This window comes from Cyclopterus lumpus, chromosome 18, assembly GCF_009769545.1.
Source record: "Cyclopterus lumpus isolate fCycLum1 chromosome 18, fCycLum1.pri, whole genome shotgun sequence".
NCBI lineage: Eukaryota > Metazoa > Chordata > Actinopteri > Perciformes > Cyclopteridae > Cyclopterus > Cyclopterus lumpus.
This window is the reverse complement of record NC_046983.1, coordinates 15829218-15844644: the sequence shown is the minus strand read 5'-3', so window position 1 is coordinate 15844644 and position 15427 is coordinate 15829218. Positions and strand designations below refer to the sequence as shown.

Genomic DNA, 15427 nt, shown 5'->3' with positions numbered 1-15427 from the left:
CTGCAAATACCATCAGACAGCAATGAGCGGTCAGAGCCGCAAGTTATACCAAATCAAGTCACATTCACAAATGGTATCCGAAAAAAAATCTTCACTGGCTTTCTTGATCTTGTAGTACTGACAGTTTGTTTGCTTAACTTATGATAGATCTTGTAGTAGGACTATGATTGAGAAATATACATTTCAATCATTAGAAAATAAATGACATTACATGTGATTGTTTAAATAATTAATTACTCTTTAATGTTTAAAAACATTTTAGACACTAAGTTGTTTTCACAAGTTCCGTAAAGCCTTTAAGTCAATCTTGAGATTTTCAACACACATAAAGGGAAAGAGAGACGTCATAACACACACAAGCACAGCTCAAAAGACACAGCCACATGTATTCTTCAACTACAAAGGGACTTGACTACAAGAGACAGAGAGGCAGCACCTTTACAGCTACAGTGTACTAATGAGGCACAATAGATAGAGAATAGCCCCTTAAACTGGGGGGATACCTTGACTTTGGACTTTATCATCTGGGATTCGCTGCACCTGTGTCTCAACAGGGTTGTCCCACAGTGGTCTAATGGGAAAGACGTCTCCTGAGGGCGGGAACTGCATCTCAGGGAATGTTTCTCTTTCTATAATTGATGGATCAATGAGACTGCTTTCGTCATCTGAGTTGGCAGCTGCAACGTCTTGGTCTTTCTCTATCTCTGCCTGTGCCAATCTTGCCACAAGTTTTGCTGCTTCATCGCTTATCTCTTCAAAGAACTCAATGGACTGCTCACTTTTCTCTTTAGTCAGTGTTGATGAATGAGATGACTGACCACTTTTACCTCGGACTGGCAATCTGGACTGGAACCCTTTAGATTTTGCTGACTCACAACTCAACGGGCGACCTTTTTCTTTTTTAGCAGATGGCCTGTTAGACTCCCCCTCACAGAAGCTCTTGGCTTTGGAAGATGGTGTCTTGGTTTTGATATCCACAGAGGGACCTGTGTCTGTCTCAGATTTTCTCCTTGAATCTTTTTTCACAGGTACCTTCAGCTTTTTGTCTTTGGTAGATTCAGCATGTTTGACAATAGACTCTGGCTTAGGAGTGCTAGCCTTGATGGGAATTCTGGATTTAGATTCAGAAATAAAGGAGGCCTCTTTTTTAATAGTGGTTGAAGAGTTTGCATGAGATTGAGAGGGAATTCTGGATTTGCCCCGACTTTGTTGAGCAGACTTAGCTTGTGTTTTGACCGGAATCTTTTTACCACTATTGGGAGCACTTTGTTTGGACTTGTCTGTTGGTTTCGGCGCTTCTATCACTGACTGTGGTTCTTCTGGAGATGAATCAGAGGACTCTTGGCCCTGCTCAGAGTAAACTGATCTAGTGACTGTAGTTTCTGCTGTCTGTATAGTTGTAATCATTTGGTCGGGGGCATTTTTGTCTAAATCTAAACATCCTTTGTTTACGTTTTTGTCTAGACCTTCAGGGGATGTCTGATCTTTCTTTGTAGGTTTAGCTGAGGCGGAAATGCCCATTTTAGGGATTTTAGATTTGGAGGCATCAGCTTTAGAGGTTTGCTGATCACCTTCGGGTCGGGACTGAAGCGGAGAATCAGTTGCTTCTTTTGCTCTCTCCGTCACCTCAGTCTCCTCAGTCTTAACCTCTAGTGTTAGATTGAGGCCAACTTCAGATTCTGCTGCTGATCTCCTACTTTCTTGCCTGACCTCTTCTAAAAGAGGTTCATCTAAAGGTTGTTCACCTATCTGGAAAAAGGCAAATCCACCCCCCTCTTCCTCATAGCTCCTCTTAGTCATGTCAATAGCACCACTTCGAGTCATCTCAAAAAGCTTCCCTTCTTGGAATAGAAAAGGGTTGGGTTCACTGGTAGGACTGCTCTCTTCTGTTGGCGTTCTACCAGGTGTTGTGTCTGGAGTTGCTTGCAGAGACTGACGGTCCACCACCAGATTCAGTATCTTCTGTTCCTCCTCTTTTACACGAGCTGCAAAAGTGGCATCATCCTCCCTCATGGCAGACCACAAGTCAGTTTCTACCCTTGCTGTGACTCCTTTTGACTCAGTTCTGGGAGGTTCCACTGTCTCATCATCCCCATCATCCCGCTCTGTGTCATCATATATGCAGACATCCGGTTTGAACAGTTCCTTTGTTTGACCTGTGGCAACAGCTGCACTACATCCAGCCTCCGGTGCTCTTGGAGGGTCATTTGCATCTCCTTTCACCTCATCTGTTACATTGCTAACTTGTTTTAGCTTAACACTTAACTCTTGACCATCATTATCATCTCCTTTGTTGTCTCTTGACTTCCTTAAACTCTCCTCCTTTTGCTCATCAGTCCTGTTTTCAGTGTATGATGTTACAAGAGCCTTTTTGGCAGTGCAGTCTTGATCAGCTTTTACAGATGGTGGGACTTTTTGCTCCTGTGCAGTTTCCAGTTTGGATTTTGAATTATGTTGGACTGAGACAGAATGAGGCCCCTCTGAACTGACAGTGGCTGATCTTGTTGCGCTCTTGACCTCTTTGTTGTGGGGTCCATCATGCAAACCTGCTGAAAAATGAGAGGGAGGTTGTACTTTAATATGGGGATCAACAAAAAGAGCTAACTCTGAATCTTCAGTGGGTCTACTGAGCCCACATTCACTTTGTGAAAGCTTCTCACTTGTGTGCTCTATTGTTTCATAGCTGTCATTCTCTAGTTTGGCATTTGCTGTTGGAAACACATCTTTTCTAGAGTTCTTTTTGCTCCTTGCGTCTTGTTCCATTTCATCAAATGTTTTTATTTTGGCTGCCATCTTAAACATCTCTTCCTCTGGAGTAATTTTTCTTTTAGCTTCAAAGCTGTCTGAGGTATTGTCTTCTTCTTGGTCTTCAGGGATGACAGCCGGTTTGGATGGAACAGAAAGGAATGTATAGTCAGGGGGTTTGGGGTTTACCTCATAACTTACCTCTTCGGAACTGGGAGTATCAGGGGAGAGGGGACTCTTACCGGAACTTGTCATCTGAGATGTCTGCTCACAACTGTCATCATCAGCACTAGCCTCATAGTCTCGAAGCAGCCTACCAGGCAAAGCATCTTGGGGGAAGTCTGTAGCTTTGGAGGTATCTGGATGGCTGGAGTATTCACATGGTGGACCTAGAGTTGATTGGAAGGATGGGTGGCTTTTTTGCTCTACAGGGCTGTTCTCTAAGGAGTCTTGAGGGGGTGATTCCTTGGTCGGGCTAGGTTCAATGGAATCTGGGGATTTATGGGAGGAGTTTTCTTCCATGAGAGGACTACCCTCTAGAGAGTCTCTGTGGCTTATTGTCAAAGACTCGTCAGCTAATGGACTGAGAGAATCTGAGTCTTGTTTTAAAGGCAGCTCTAAGCTTTCATGACGCTGAGAAGAGGATCTGGAGGCTGGAGAACCAACTAAAGACAATTCTAGCTGATGATCGGGGTTCTCGTCATCGCTAAAAAAGGTTTCTACAGTCTCTGAAATTGTCTTTGTAAGTCTTTGAGGTATAGATGGCTTAGACTCACTCCTAACAGATATGGACTCACTTTTAGTATGATCATCTGCAGCCATGCTGGAAGAAACAGGGAGAGTCAATTCTGTCGATTGTTGGTCACCAGTGGTCCCTACAACACAGTGTCCAGAATTCTCTGTGTCTATAAATTCTTTTTTGACTGTTGTACCAGTTGCTGACAAAGTTGTAGAGGTCTGCTGTCCAGTTGTGGGAGAAAGACACAGACTCTCTGGGCTTGTGTCTGGAGTGGCAAGACCCTCATGTTTGTCACTGTCCTCAGAGCTCAAATGAGGGGTACCATCTCCAGAGCTGGCACTTAGGGAGTCTGCCACACCCTCATGTTTTAAGCTGTCAGGGCTGTCATCAAGACCACCATTTCCAAAGTCTGCAGTTTCAGTTAGCTCAGAGTTAGCAGAAGCAACTGACTTAGTTTCTATCTCTCTGTCTTCCTGAGTGGTCTCTTTCTTGCGAGGTTTGGAATCCAAAGACACTTCTCGTTCTTGAGAGACTCGTGGGGTTATTGCTTTGGTCATGGTTTTTGACTGGATAGTGTCTGATCTTGTGGTTTTCTCGGTTTTTGACAAAGAGGATGTTTTGAGTTCGAATAGCCCAGACTTTCTTTTTGAGGGGTCCTGTCCTGTTTGGAATGCTTGCATCAGCTCCTTAACTGACATTGTCTCCTCAAGTTTTTCAGATTCAGCTTTGGGGGATTTCGGGGGACCCTGTTTTGATTTAGGGCTTTCTTTGGCTTTTGGAGAGGGTTTACTCATGACAGGCAATTGTGAGGCTTTGCTTCCAGGGACCTTTTTGCTCTTTTGCTCTGCTTCCACTTTCTGTTGTAAGGCTTTGACTTTGTCCTTTATTGACCCAATGGGAGTTTCTTCAACAACTGGGGATACGGGTGATGCTGGCCCAGGAGCTGTAGGCAATCTCAGAAGAGCACCTGCCTCTGTTGATTCTTCTGCCTGCCCATGGTCCTTTCCCTTTCTTCGGACTGGCTTAGCAGCTGTTTTGTCATGCACCTTGGTTGGGGTAGTTGGCTTTGCACTTTTGTGTAGTACAACATCTTGTATTTTTTGTTGGACAGCTGTCTCTTTTATTTTGGAACTTACTGGTGCATCCAGGAGGTATTCTTTAAGGTCACCTCTGTCCTTTATTGCTTTAGGTCTGGGAGCCCTGTTAGTCCTGCTTTCGCGTAAGACAGGCTCTTGAGTTTCTAAGGCTGCCATCTTTTTGGCCACCTCTATCTCACTGTCCGAGAGGAGAATCCACTCCTCGATCATCCTAGCTGCTTTTGCTGCCTCCTCTGCTGCCTCACCCTCATATGTTCCACTCCTCAGTATCTCACTGACTTTTTCTAGATCCTCTTTGACTTTCTCTAAGTCCTTCTCCATTATTTCTAATGGCTCTCCAGAAACATCCTCAGTCCCTTTCTCTAGACCAGACCTTCCTAAAGAAGGGGATTTCTCTGTGGAGTCTGCAGTCAAGATGGCAGTCATTTTGATCAAATCTTGTTTCATCTCTGACACGTCGGATAGAAGGTCTGGTTCTCGAATCAGCTCTGATTTCAGGACTGACGTCGGCGTCTCTTCATCTTCCATTTGGAAGAAGAACAAGTAAGGAATAAAAAAAATAAAAAATTCAAATGAAAGGAGACAGACATTGGAGAATGTGGTCAGGACAAGATTGGAGCACACTGCAGGGATCATAGGACAACACATTCACAAAGGGTTCTACATCAGGGTATCAGAGGAATTGGGCATATATGGTCATATGTCTCTGGGGAACTGTGGAAAAGCAAGGGCTAAATAATACCGATGGAAAAGGATATGAGCAGGAAATAACTTGCATATACACTCAGCTCACCCACACTCACAAAACAAAACTATAAAACAAAACTAAAATACATAAAACAATGATTGACCAATCATGTAACCAAGAAACTAACCAGTACAATAGACAACAAAGGAAACAAAGAAACAACATCAAAACATCTCAAGATTGCTCGGATGTATGACAAATGTCAATGTGATAAAAGGCAAAAATGTCTTGAAAACAACTCAGACTTTTAGTTGTGTCTATCAAAAGAAAGCCAGTGATACAAAATATGATGCTTTGCCAAGCTTTTTATTGTATGCAAAGCAGATCATGTTTCAAGCAGAAAGATGGTCTCTGGAATACTATATAATCTTGGATTGGAGGGATAATATTTTGATTCCATTTTCCCTCCATTCAGCCTTATGTTTAACTAAACATTTGAAGTATAACTAAAATGCTGTATAATGAGAACTGAAATAAGAAAAACATAACATTTCAAAATAAGCACATCAGCAAAAGAAGAAATTAACTATCATGAGCACGACATAGAATACAAGCACACACATTCACAGACATACAAGCACACGCATACACATTTATGTAAGGCAAGTTATTTCCATGCAAAGCAAAGGGAAGTGATGATGGAAAGGTTTTGGTGAAGAGTAAATGGAGTAAGTGTATGTTCAGTGTAATGATTGAATCTGCAATTAGTAGATGATAGGTGCTCATGATCGAGGGATGCTTGTTAATATGTCTTCATTCAGTAATGTGGTGAGTTGTTGGTCCATTACAAAACAATTTCTATGACATACTGTATCAATCATCTATATTAAATATGCATAATGCCTTTATTATGCATATTTACATGGAATTTGAATCAGTAGAATGTCATCCATGCATGTTTAATTTATAACACGGGTTGTTTTGTTATAACATTAATTGAAATGCTCAAGTAAATTGTATTTGTTTCTATTTTAGTATTTTAATCATTACTACATGAACAAGGTGAAGCAGGGTAGAAGGGGAAGGATTCAAAATGGGTGATGAGGTTTACTACTCTTAGAGTAACAAGACTTCAACTGACTCTAATGTCCTGGAATATGGTGCTCACGCAATAACTAGCACCCGGTTTCAGGAACTCAGAGCCTAAGCGCACATGTGCATGAGCAATACGTTTTATTTTTTTGGATGACCAGAGGTACTAGCACAACCTTGGCACAGTATGGTACAAGAGAGGCAGCAGCAGTAGAAACACATTATAAGGAGGAGGATGGCTGTATCAGCAGCAGAAGTTCAGGGGCCTGTACTATGAAGCAGGGTCTGGGGTTAGAGAGGTAACTATCCCGGATATACAGTCCTACAAAGGTGGTTCAATTCTTACTTGGTAATTTATGCTGCACGCCTAATATGCTCTGGAGCAGGATATGTTTGAAATAGGAGATCAACTCTTATAAAAGCTTATACAATAATTGACCCATCATGACTATAATTCCATGTGTCTATTACATTTCATTGATGCGTTGCAGATGTATTCTTATGGTGACTTTTAAGTCCAAAAGTCAATATTTATGAACAAAGATTGATCTAACAATTAAAAAAAAAAATTGTATCTAATGAAATATTCTTCTTCAGTCCATATTTCTTAATGTTTAAGCTTTCAAAAACAACACAATGTTACTGCTGTAAATACAAAAATAAACTGTATGCAACACACACCTGAATTAACGGAATGGTCTAAGAGCACAATCATTTACATTTTTAGAACCAAAATAACACAAAAGCAGTGCATATTCTCTGATCCTATATTATTATATAAAACATATATATATGTGTCAGCTTCTTGCCTTGCCATGCCTCAGCACAACTGTCAACTTTTATGTATGCTGTGGGATAAGACATGGAAGTAATCCTGTTTAACACTTTGAAGAATGTTATATATGTCTTGTTTGTTTGCCCCTAAGTCTGTTTCAAAATATTGTTATACATTATAATTTTTTAAAGGGATGAATAGTATCTTTCATTCGTGTTAGTAACACATTAACTCATTTACGGAATACACAATTATAGTCAGATCTACTTGTGCTCTAGATGGGACAGTTATAGTTGTATACATTTATATTTTCTATATAATGTGTGGATTATGTGTTTAACTTCTTCGTATATATGTATAATATAGTTTGCTCTTTGTTTGTATAATACACTGCTCTGGCCCTTGTATGTGATTGGTCATACGCAGCTAACAACGCCCCATATGTGTGAAATACGCTCACAGACAGATTTAGAACCCCTGAGTTATTAACCACGGACGCAGGACTGTTTAGGGGGATTGTTGGGGTTACTTTAGCATGATAATTGATAGTTGCTCTCCTGAAGGTTTCTTCACTTTTTTCCCTGTGAAAGGTTATTTTTGGGGAGTTTTTCCTGACCCGATGTGAGGTCAAAGGTCAGGGATGTCGTATGTGTACAGATTGTAAAGCCCTCTGAGGAGAATTAGTAATTTGTGATATTGGGCTATACAATAATAAACTGAATTGAATTGAATTGAATTTTCCTGGCATGCTGAGCTCATTTCCTAGAACAGGCCCGCTGAGCTTCATATCACCCTCCTCTCATTTCCTTTAAAAGCTGCTATCATTCCCTCCTTGCAACCTCAACCAACTCCAACTGATTGGAAGTCACCATGCCATTGACATGTGTATTTACTGTTGCCATTGATGACCTGCTGTAACACAATCATTTTACAATTTGAGATGAATAAGGTAAATCTGTCAATCTATCAATCTCACAAGCGACTGTGAAATGCATTATTGGTTAGAGTCTCGTATTGATCTAGCCAGTACAGTACTGCCTTAATATCATTCAAATGTATACTTTAAAACATTTACAAATCCAAATACCTGAAAGGGTTTGTTTGTCTGATTTTGTACTCAAAGATAAAACATGTGTTGTTCTTGAGGTCTGTGCAGGTAAAACTGCCACATTGGATTGCGCTGCCTGAGCGGCACAAACATAACTCCATTTGTGTCACTCCACCCACCTCAACACAAGCAGGTTCAATTAGAGCCAATAAAAGACCAAACAGGCGCAAAACAAATTCAAATTGGGATAACAAAAATGGCATTGTGTATGCTTTAGCCACCAAACATTAGAGGCCATTGTCAAATAAACCTCACCACAGAATGAATGCATTTACTTTTCATGTACACAGATGTTTAACTCTTTCTCCAAATGTCAGATATCGGATTGTGAGGGGGAAAGAGTTACATTGAAGACAATCAGGCAGGTGTGAAATTTAGAAAAAAAAGGAAAATAAAAAGTGAAGTTATGCCTCAGGAGAAACATAAGGTTGACATGGGGAGTTTATGAGACAGGACAAAAATACATGAAGCTTAAAGGACTTTGAAAAGATGGTCTATGATTTAGCTGATTTAGCTAACTGTGGTTATTCCACTGCACACTTTGTTTAACACCATCTGACTAATTACTCACACAATAATATATCATATTAGTTTGATTAATAAAGGCATGCAGTATTATTATAGACAAGAACTATTTTAGTACACGTTAAAGAGTAGAATGAAATGGGAAACAAATTCTTACATTTCTGTAGTGTTCTGCCAGTCTGGAAAATAACATGGAAAATGGACCACAGTTAGTCTTGTTTCATCCACTCACATGTGCCGGATATTCTAAAACCACTTCTACGATTACATCTGCTACTTTAGAAAAAGAAGTCAAAGGACACACACAACAGCAAAAATGAGCTATGCCAATGACACCTCACAATCTAATATAGTACAAAATTAAACAAAATAGATCTAAAATATAATAATTGACTACATTTTGAACATGTCCTATATTTAGTCCTCATGACAACACAGTGGACAGGATAGGTCAGCAGAGCTAGTTAGTAGAGGGAGGGGGAAGCAGTGGGTACTTGTACCTCTTCTTCTTGCTCTTGGTCTGAATCGGACTCCTTTTTGGAGCAAGAAGCAGCGTGAAGCAGAAAGATGTGCACATAGAAACAACAGCAACATTAAAGGGAGAAAGAAGACAGTGGGCAATGTATGGTTACCAAAGCAACAACGACAACCAGTCAGTGCAATTTCATGCAGAGCTTGAGAGGTCTTTGAAGCTGTATTACGCAATGATTGTGGATGTAAAACCAGAATCATCCAGGTAGCCTCAATTACACTTTGTTTGGTTTTTTTCAGCATGAAACATTAGCAACTTGCCACCACATTGCATAACGTCTGGGATTTTAAGTCGATTACATATAGTTTTCTTCTGATTTGATTCAATGCAACCAGCCTGTAATGTGGCCTAGTACAGTCTCGAAGATGGCTCACTGGGTAGAAGGCAGTTTTTAACAGCACAGTTAACTATTTGGGATGACAAACATTTATGAATGAAATAAGAAGGTGTACTTAGAAATATTTAATAAGAAAAAAATGTGGGTTATGTTTTGGAATATTGTAAAAAAAACACAGGGAAAATAGGCTCACAACGACAAATACGGTATTTAATTAAAGTGCTTTTTATGAAGTAACAAGAACACAAAGGTCCTTCTTTGAGTCAAACCACAGTGTAGCGCCCTTACCTTGCAGTATGATGGGAGGGTGATGTTGAGGTTGCAAATGGCATTTTGGGTGAGTGACCTGTAGTTCTTGGGCTCTTTCATAAAGGACAGACGGCCACACGGCTCCTGAGTGTTGTCTCTGATCTGCAACAGTAAATCAGTTCAGCAGTACTCAGTCAACTATTCATTCGGGAAAATCTTGTCTGATTTGATTGTTATGTGCAATAAGAAGAATACAATATGATGAATTATTGTTGACACTTGCTTAATAACCTTGGTGGTAGTTTCTTTTTTCAAATAAAGAATAGCGCTCACTTTGATGAAGAGTGCTAGTCTGTTTTCCTTAAAGGCAAAGAAGCTGAATAGATGGTGCTGGCCACTTTTGGTGAGTGGAACAAGGTTTCCAAAGCAGTCTGCATAGATAGGTTTGCCTTCCAGGACCTGAGAAATATAACAAGTAGACTTATTCACATCAGACAACCAACAAAAACATTCAAGTGTCAATTAATTGTTTTAAACCATGGTGTGTCAATGTTCCTCTTCCATGTAGTAGGGCACCCATTGTGTCAAGACATATATCTCTGACCATTGAATGTAGCCTTTAAAATAAAATGTCAACGTCTTCATTATAAAAGTTTTCTAAAAATAATTTTGTGTTTTATGAATAACCATGACATTTAGATCAATTTGAATGAGGTTTCTATTCATTTCGTTCACAGTGTACATGCATCAACGAGTATTCAACAATCCACCAATTAAAGAAAATCAGTTAATTGTGGTTGGTCCTTCCCCAAGTTACTTTCCACTCAACAGAAAAGTCTGTGTTCATATACCAAACCTGACGAAACTTTGACATAATCTTTGACAGTAATCTCTCGATTGACGTCCAATCAGGTTTCAAAATCAGGTTTTGAGAGGGTTATTTAAGCCTCTATATCACAACTTTGCACTACAGTTCATTATATTCAAGGTGAAGCCAAAACACAATATTAGCTGGTACGAAATTCAGCTGTTTTTAAAGTGAAGTGAGCTACACCTGCAACCAGTGTGGGTAACGTGGGTAATGGACTTGTTCTTGTTTAGCACTTTTCTAGTCCCATGACTAGTCTCAATCCACCGATCCTCACCTCGACATCTCGGCTGCGGGCCACCTCGGTGAAGTTCTCCTGCTGCTCCAGGGTTTTGTCAATCTTGTCGTCTGTCATGCAGAAGCACCGCAGTCGGGCCTCAATGGGATCGTGGGTCTTGGCAAAGATGACAAACTTGGCCATGTAAGGGACACATATAATCTCTCGGTAGACCTGAGTTGAGAAATTGACCGATTCCTGGACTTGCCGACAGTCTATCAGCCAGAATCTGGAAAGCAGAAGAAGTTTGGACAGAACCAGTGAAGTTATGTCTGCAGCTCTTATACAGTTATACATTTAGTTGTCCTGCAACAAATACAAACAAATTAGTTCTACCTTGCAGACACGTTGGTGGTGAAGGAGACACAGTCATTAATGAATGTCAACGGAGTGGTTCCTGTTATGTCCTCCCATTGAGCAGGTGTTGTTCCACCTGCACATGGACACAGTCCAAGAATGACATATTAGAATGTGAGTGTTTGTACGGTAGGTCTATTCACAGTGTTGTGTGTGTATTTGCGTGAGTTCTCTAACCCGTGATACTACAAAGCAGTCGTAAGGTGTGGGTGTCTCCTCCAAAGCCATTAAGAACCAAGTCTGAGTTGCTCTTGGGGACAGGGATGGTCATGGTGATGGGTTTATGGAACTTCCTCCTGCGAGGCTCCAGGGTGACGATGGGGCTGAACGTGGCCTTGTTCCCCAGGATCTTCCTCACTACATCCACACTCACTGGCTGGGACTAGGAGAGAAGACATATACAACAACCTTACTTTTTGTTGTTAATAAACACTACACATGGGTGATGCCTCAGCTAAGAAATTGTACTGAGGACGATCTTGTGATTTAAATGTTGGCTGCAGTGAACTTTGAACAAGGCTTGTCAAGTGACTGACTACAAGCTATGACATTTAACACCCATCTCATCTAACTTTTTGGGAAAGGGCATTTTCATCCACATGGGATAGTATTTCCCCTTAAGCAGAAGACCATCTCCACCTTGACCAACAGAAATCTTCCAATGGATTCCAGACGCTAGCAATGAGGCTACAGGGATACTAATATTGCAACATTGTCAGTTTGTTGATCCACCACTTCCAGCTAGACCAGCCAAATATCCATCATCCCACGAGTATGAAGCATCAGTACTTTTGATCTAACGCCACCAACAGGTCAGATCACGTATTGACTGCAGTATCTACAAGATGGATTAGCATAGATGGATTGAAATAATTAATTGTTTCCAGACAGCCAAATCTAACAACTGTGTTGATCTCTTGACTATTCATCCGGAACCAACAGCAAGATTTTGATTTAGAATGGTATTTCTTAACAACAATGAGATTAGCTGACATAAAATTTAGTCTAGACATCCACGTTCCCCATAGTTGTAAATCAAAGGGTTCCATAGACTTTACTGATGCGTTTGTAAAATACCTGCAGTCCAACCCTGATCCTCTTGGTTAGAGCGCCCTCAGGAAACACTGCTTGTACTTGGGGCACAACAGTGCTGCTCAGGACACCTCCTTCAGGACCAATTAGATTACTATCTTGCTTGATGCGCGACACCACGGCAAAGTAGTGTGGGAAATCTCTTGTGATGATTCGGCAAATGCGCTTCTTCTCCAGCTCCTCCGGCGTGTCCAGCTCTGGAGGAGGGGAGCAGAAAGGGACATTTGTCAGGCACAATAAAGTAGGACTACATTTATTCTTTTCATATCTGCTTTTCCAAAGTCATGGTGCAGTCTACAGTTACACCATCAGAGACTGACCCTCATCCATGCCATTGAGTATCTGGTTGAGTTCCTCTTGAGTGTGTTCACAGTGATGTTCCTTCCAGCTTTCTCCAGTCTCACTCCTCAGAATCACCAGCTCCCTCTCTTTCCCCCGAAGGGCAGCAAAGTGGGGGATCTCCACAATCACAGGACTGGAGGGGTAGAGGCCAGGTAGTGTGAATAAGTACAGTATGTCATGGATGACAATTAAATTAAATTCAGTATATTTTGTATAGCCCAATATCACAAATTACAATCTGTACACATACGACATCCCTGACCCAGATCAGATCAACACAATGTGTGTATAAGTGCATCTGAGCATGGTCTAATTAACATTTTACTTTACTTAATTTAATATTCTTAGGACAATTATTTGTCGAAGACTTTATATATTTTTAAATTGTGGTCGATAAGTTGTACAAAGGTCAGCATTGTTTCTATTTCCTTCAGTACTACACACAATAGTTATGGCTGTAATTGCAGTTATGTAATTACTGGATGACTTGGATTTCCATCATATGGATATCAACATAGTCACAGGTGTAACAAAGATGATGTAAGCAACCTGTTAAGAGCCTGATACCCAGCAGTTGTCTCTTCATCTTTTTGCCTTTCTGTGCAAATTAAGATATGGCTAGAATTAGCATTATACTGCTTATGAAAATAGCCTATTAACCAATCGCTTGGAGCCACATGTCAGTTTTCCAGAGGCTACAAAGCTTGTGCTCATTTTGGTTTGTCTCTTGTGTACCGTGTTCACTTCACTTCCTGCCTTTGTATGTGTTCTGGCGTTTGTAATTGTCTGCCCTGTCCCTGATTGAATCATCCTGTGTCTAATCACCTACACCTCCCAAGTGTATTTAAAATATGTGTTCCCCTGTCTCTGTGTTGGTTTGCTGCTTTGTTCCCTGCCATGCTTCCTGCTTTGTTCCCTGCTATGTTAACCACTTTGTTCCCTGCCATGCTTCCTGCTTTGTTCCCTGCTATGTTACACACTTTGTTCCCTGCTATGTTACACACTTTGTTCCCTGCCATGCTTCCTGCTTTGTTCCCTGCTATGTTACCCACTTTGTTCCCTGCCATACTTCCTGCTTTGTTCCCTGCTATGTTACCCACTTTGTTCCCTGCCATACTTCCTGCTTTGTTCCCTGCTATGTTACCCACTTTGTTCCCTGCCATGCTTCCTGCTTTGTTCCCTGATATGTTACACAATTTGTTCCCTGCCATGCTTCCTGCTTTGTTCCCTGCCATGTTACACACTTTTTTCCCTACCATGGTTCCTGTTATATTACCTGCTTTGTTCCCTGCCATGCTTCCTGCTTTGTTCCCTGCTATGTTACCCACTTTGTTCCCTGCCATACTTCCTGCTTTGTTCCCTGCTATGTTACCCACTTTGTTCCCTGCCATGCTTCCTGCTTTGTTCCCTGCCATGTTACACACTTTTTTCCCTACCATGGTTCCTGTTATATTACCTGCTTTGTTCCCTGCCATACTTCCTGTTATGTTCCCTGCCATGCTTCCTGCTATGTCCCTGATTCCTGCTATGTTCCCTGCTGTTACCCGCTTTGTTCCCTGCCATCCTTCCTGCTGTGTTACCTGATTTGTTCCCTGCCATACTTCCTGCTATGTTCCCTGCCATGCTTCCTGCTATGTCCCTGATTCCTGCTATGTTCCCTGCTGTTACCCACTTTGTTCCCTGCCATGCTTCCTGCTATGTTCCCTGCCATGCTTCCTGCTTTGTTCCCTGCTATGTTACCCACTTTGTTCCCTACGATGCTTCCTGCTTTGTTTCCGGTTATGTTACCCGCTTTGTTCCCTACCATGCTTCCTGTTATGTTTCCTGCTATGTTCCCTGCCATGTTTCCTGCTTTATTCCCTGCCATACTTCCTGCTATGTCCCTGGTTCCTGCTATGTTCCCTGCTATGTTACCCGCTTTGTTCCCTGCCATACTTCCTGCTATGTCCCTGGTTCCTGCTATGTTCCCTGTTATGTTACCCGCTTTGTTCCCTGCCATACTTCCTGCTATGTCCCTGGTTCCTGCTATGTTCCCTGTTATGTTACCCGCTTTGTTCCCTGCCATACTTCCTGCTATGTCCCTGGTTCCTGCTATGTTCCCTGTTATGTTACCCGCTTTGTTCCCTGCCATACTTCCTGCTATGTCCCTGGTTCCTGCTTTGTTCCCTGCTTTGTTCCCTGCCTTGATTCCTGCCATGCTTCCTGCTATGTTCCCTGCCATGTTCCTGCCATATGTATTGCTATGTTCCCTGCTTTATTCCCTGCCATGCTTCTTGCTTTGTTCCATGCCATCATTCCTGCTATGTTCCCTGCCATCCTTCCTCCTATGTTCCCTTCCTTGCTTTGTTCCCTGCCTTCCTTCCTACTTTGTTCCCTGTGTTGTTCCCTGCCATCCTTCCTGCTTTGTTCCTTGCTATGTTCTCTGCTTTGTTCCCTCCTCTGTTCCCTGCCATCCTTCCTGCTTTGTTCCTTGCTATGTTCTCTGCTTTGTTCCCTCCTCTGTTCCCTGCCAACCTTCCTGCTTTGTTCCCTGCCATGCTTCCTGGTATGTGCCCTGCTTTGTTCCCTGCAATCCGTCCTCCTATGTTCCCTGCCATGCTTCCT

The 15427-nt window shown here is 41.7% G+C and overlaps 1 protein-coding gene across 1 annotated transcript in view; it reads right to left on the bottom strand.

The window, feature by feature from the left end:
- The window catches only part of ank2b (ankyrin 2b, neuronal), a 74932-nt gene that overhangs the window by 20474 nt on the left and 39031 nt on the right, over positions 1 to 15427 (bottom strand). The window contains exons 33-43 of the mRNA XM_034557808.1: positions 12802 to 12956; positions 12467 to 12678; positions 11567 to 11771; positions 11369 to 11465; positions 11033 to 11261; positions 10221 to 10346; positions 9927 to 10049; positions 9270 to 9302; positions 8927 to 8948; positions 2661 to 5102; positions 504 to 2549 (exon numbers count right to left, since the gene is read on the bottom strand). Coding sequence (XP_034413699.1) covers positions 504 to 2549; positions 2661 to 5102; positions 8927 to 8948; positions 9270 to 9302; positions 9927 to 10049; positions 10221 to 10346; positions 11033 to 11261; positions 11369 to 11465; positions 11567 to 11771; positions 12467 to 12678; positions 12802 to 12956 — 5690 coding nt within the window. The remainder of the gene's footprint in view (positions 1 to 503; positions 2550 to 2660; positions 5103 to 8926; positions 8949 to 9269; positions 9303 to 9926; positions 10050 to 10220; positions 10347 to 11032; positions 11262 to 11368; positions 11466 to 11566; positions 11772 to 12466; positions 12679 to 12801; positions 12957 to 15427) is intronic.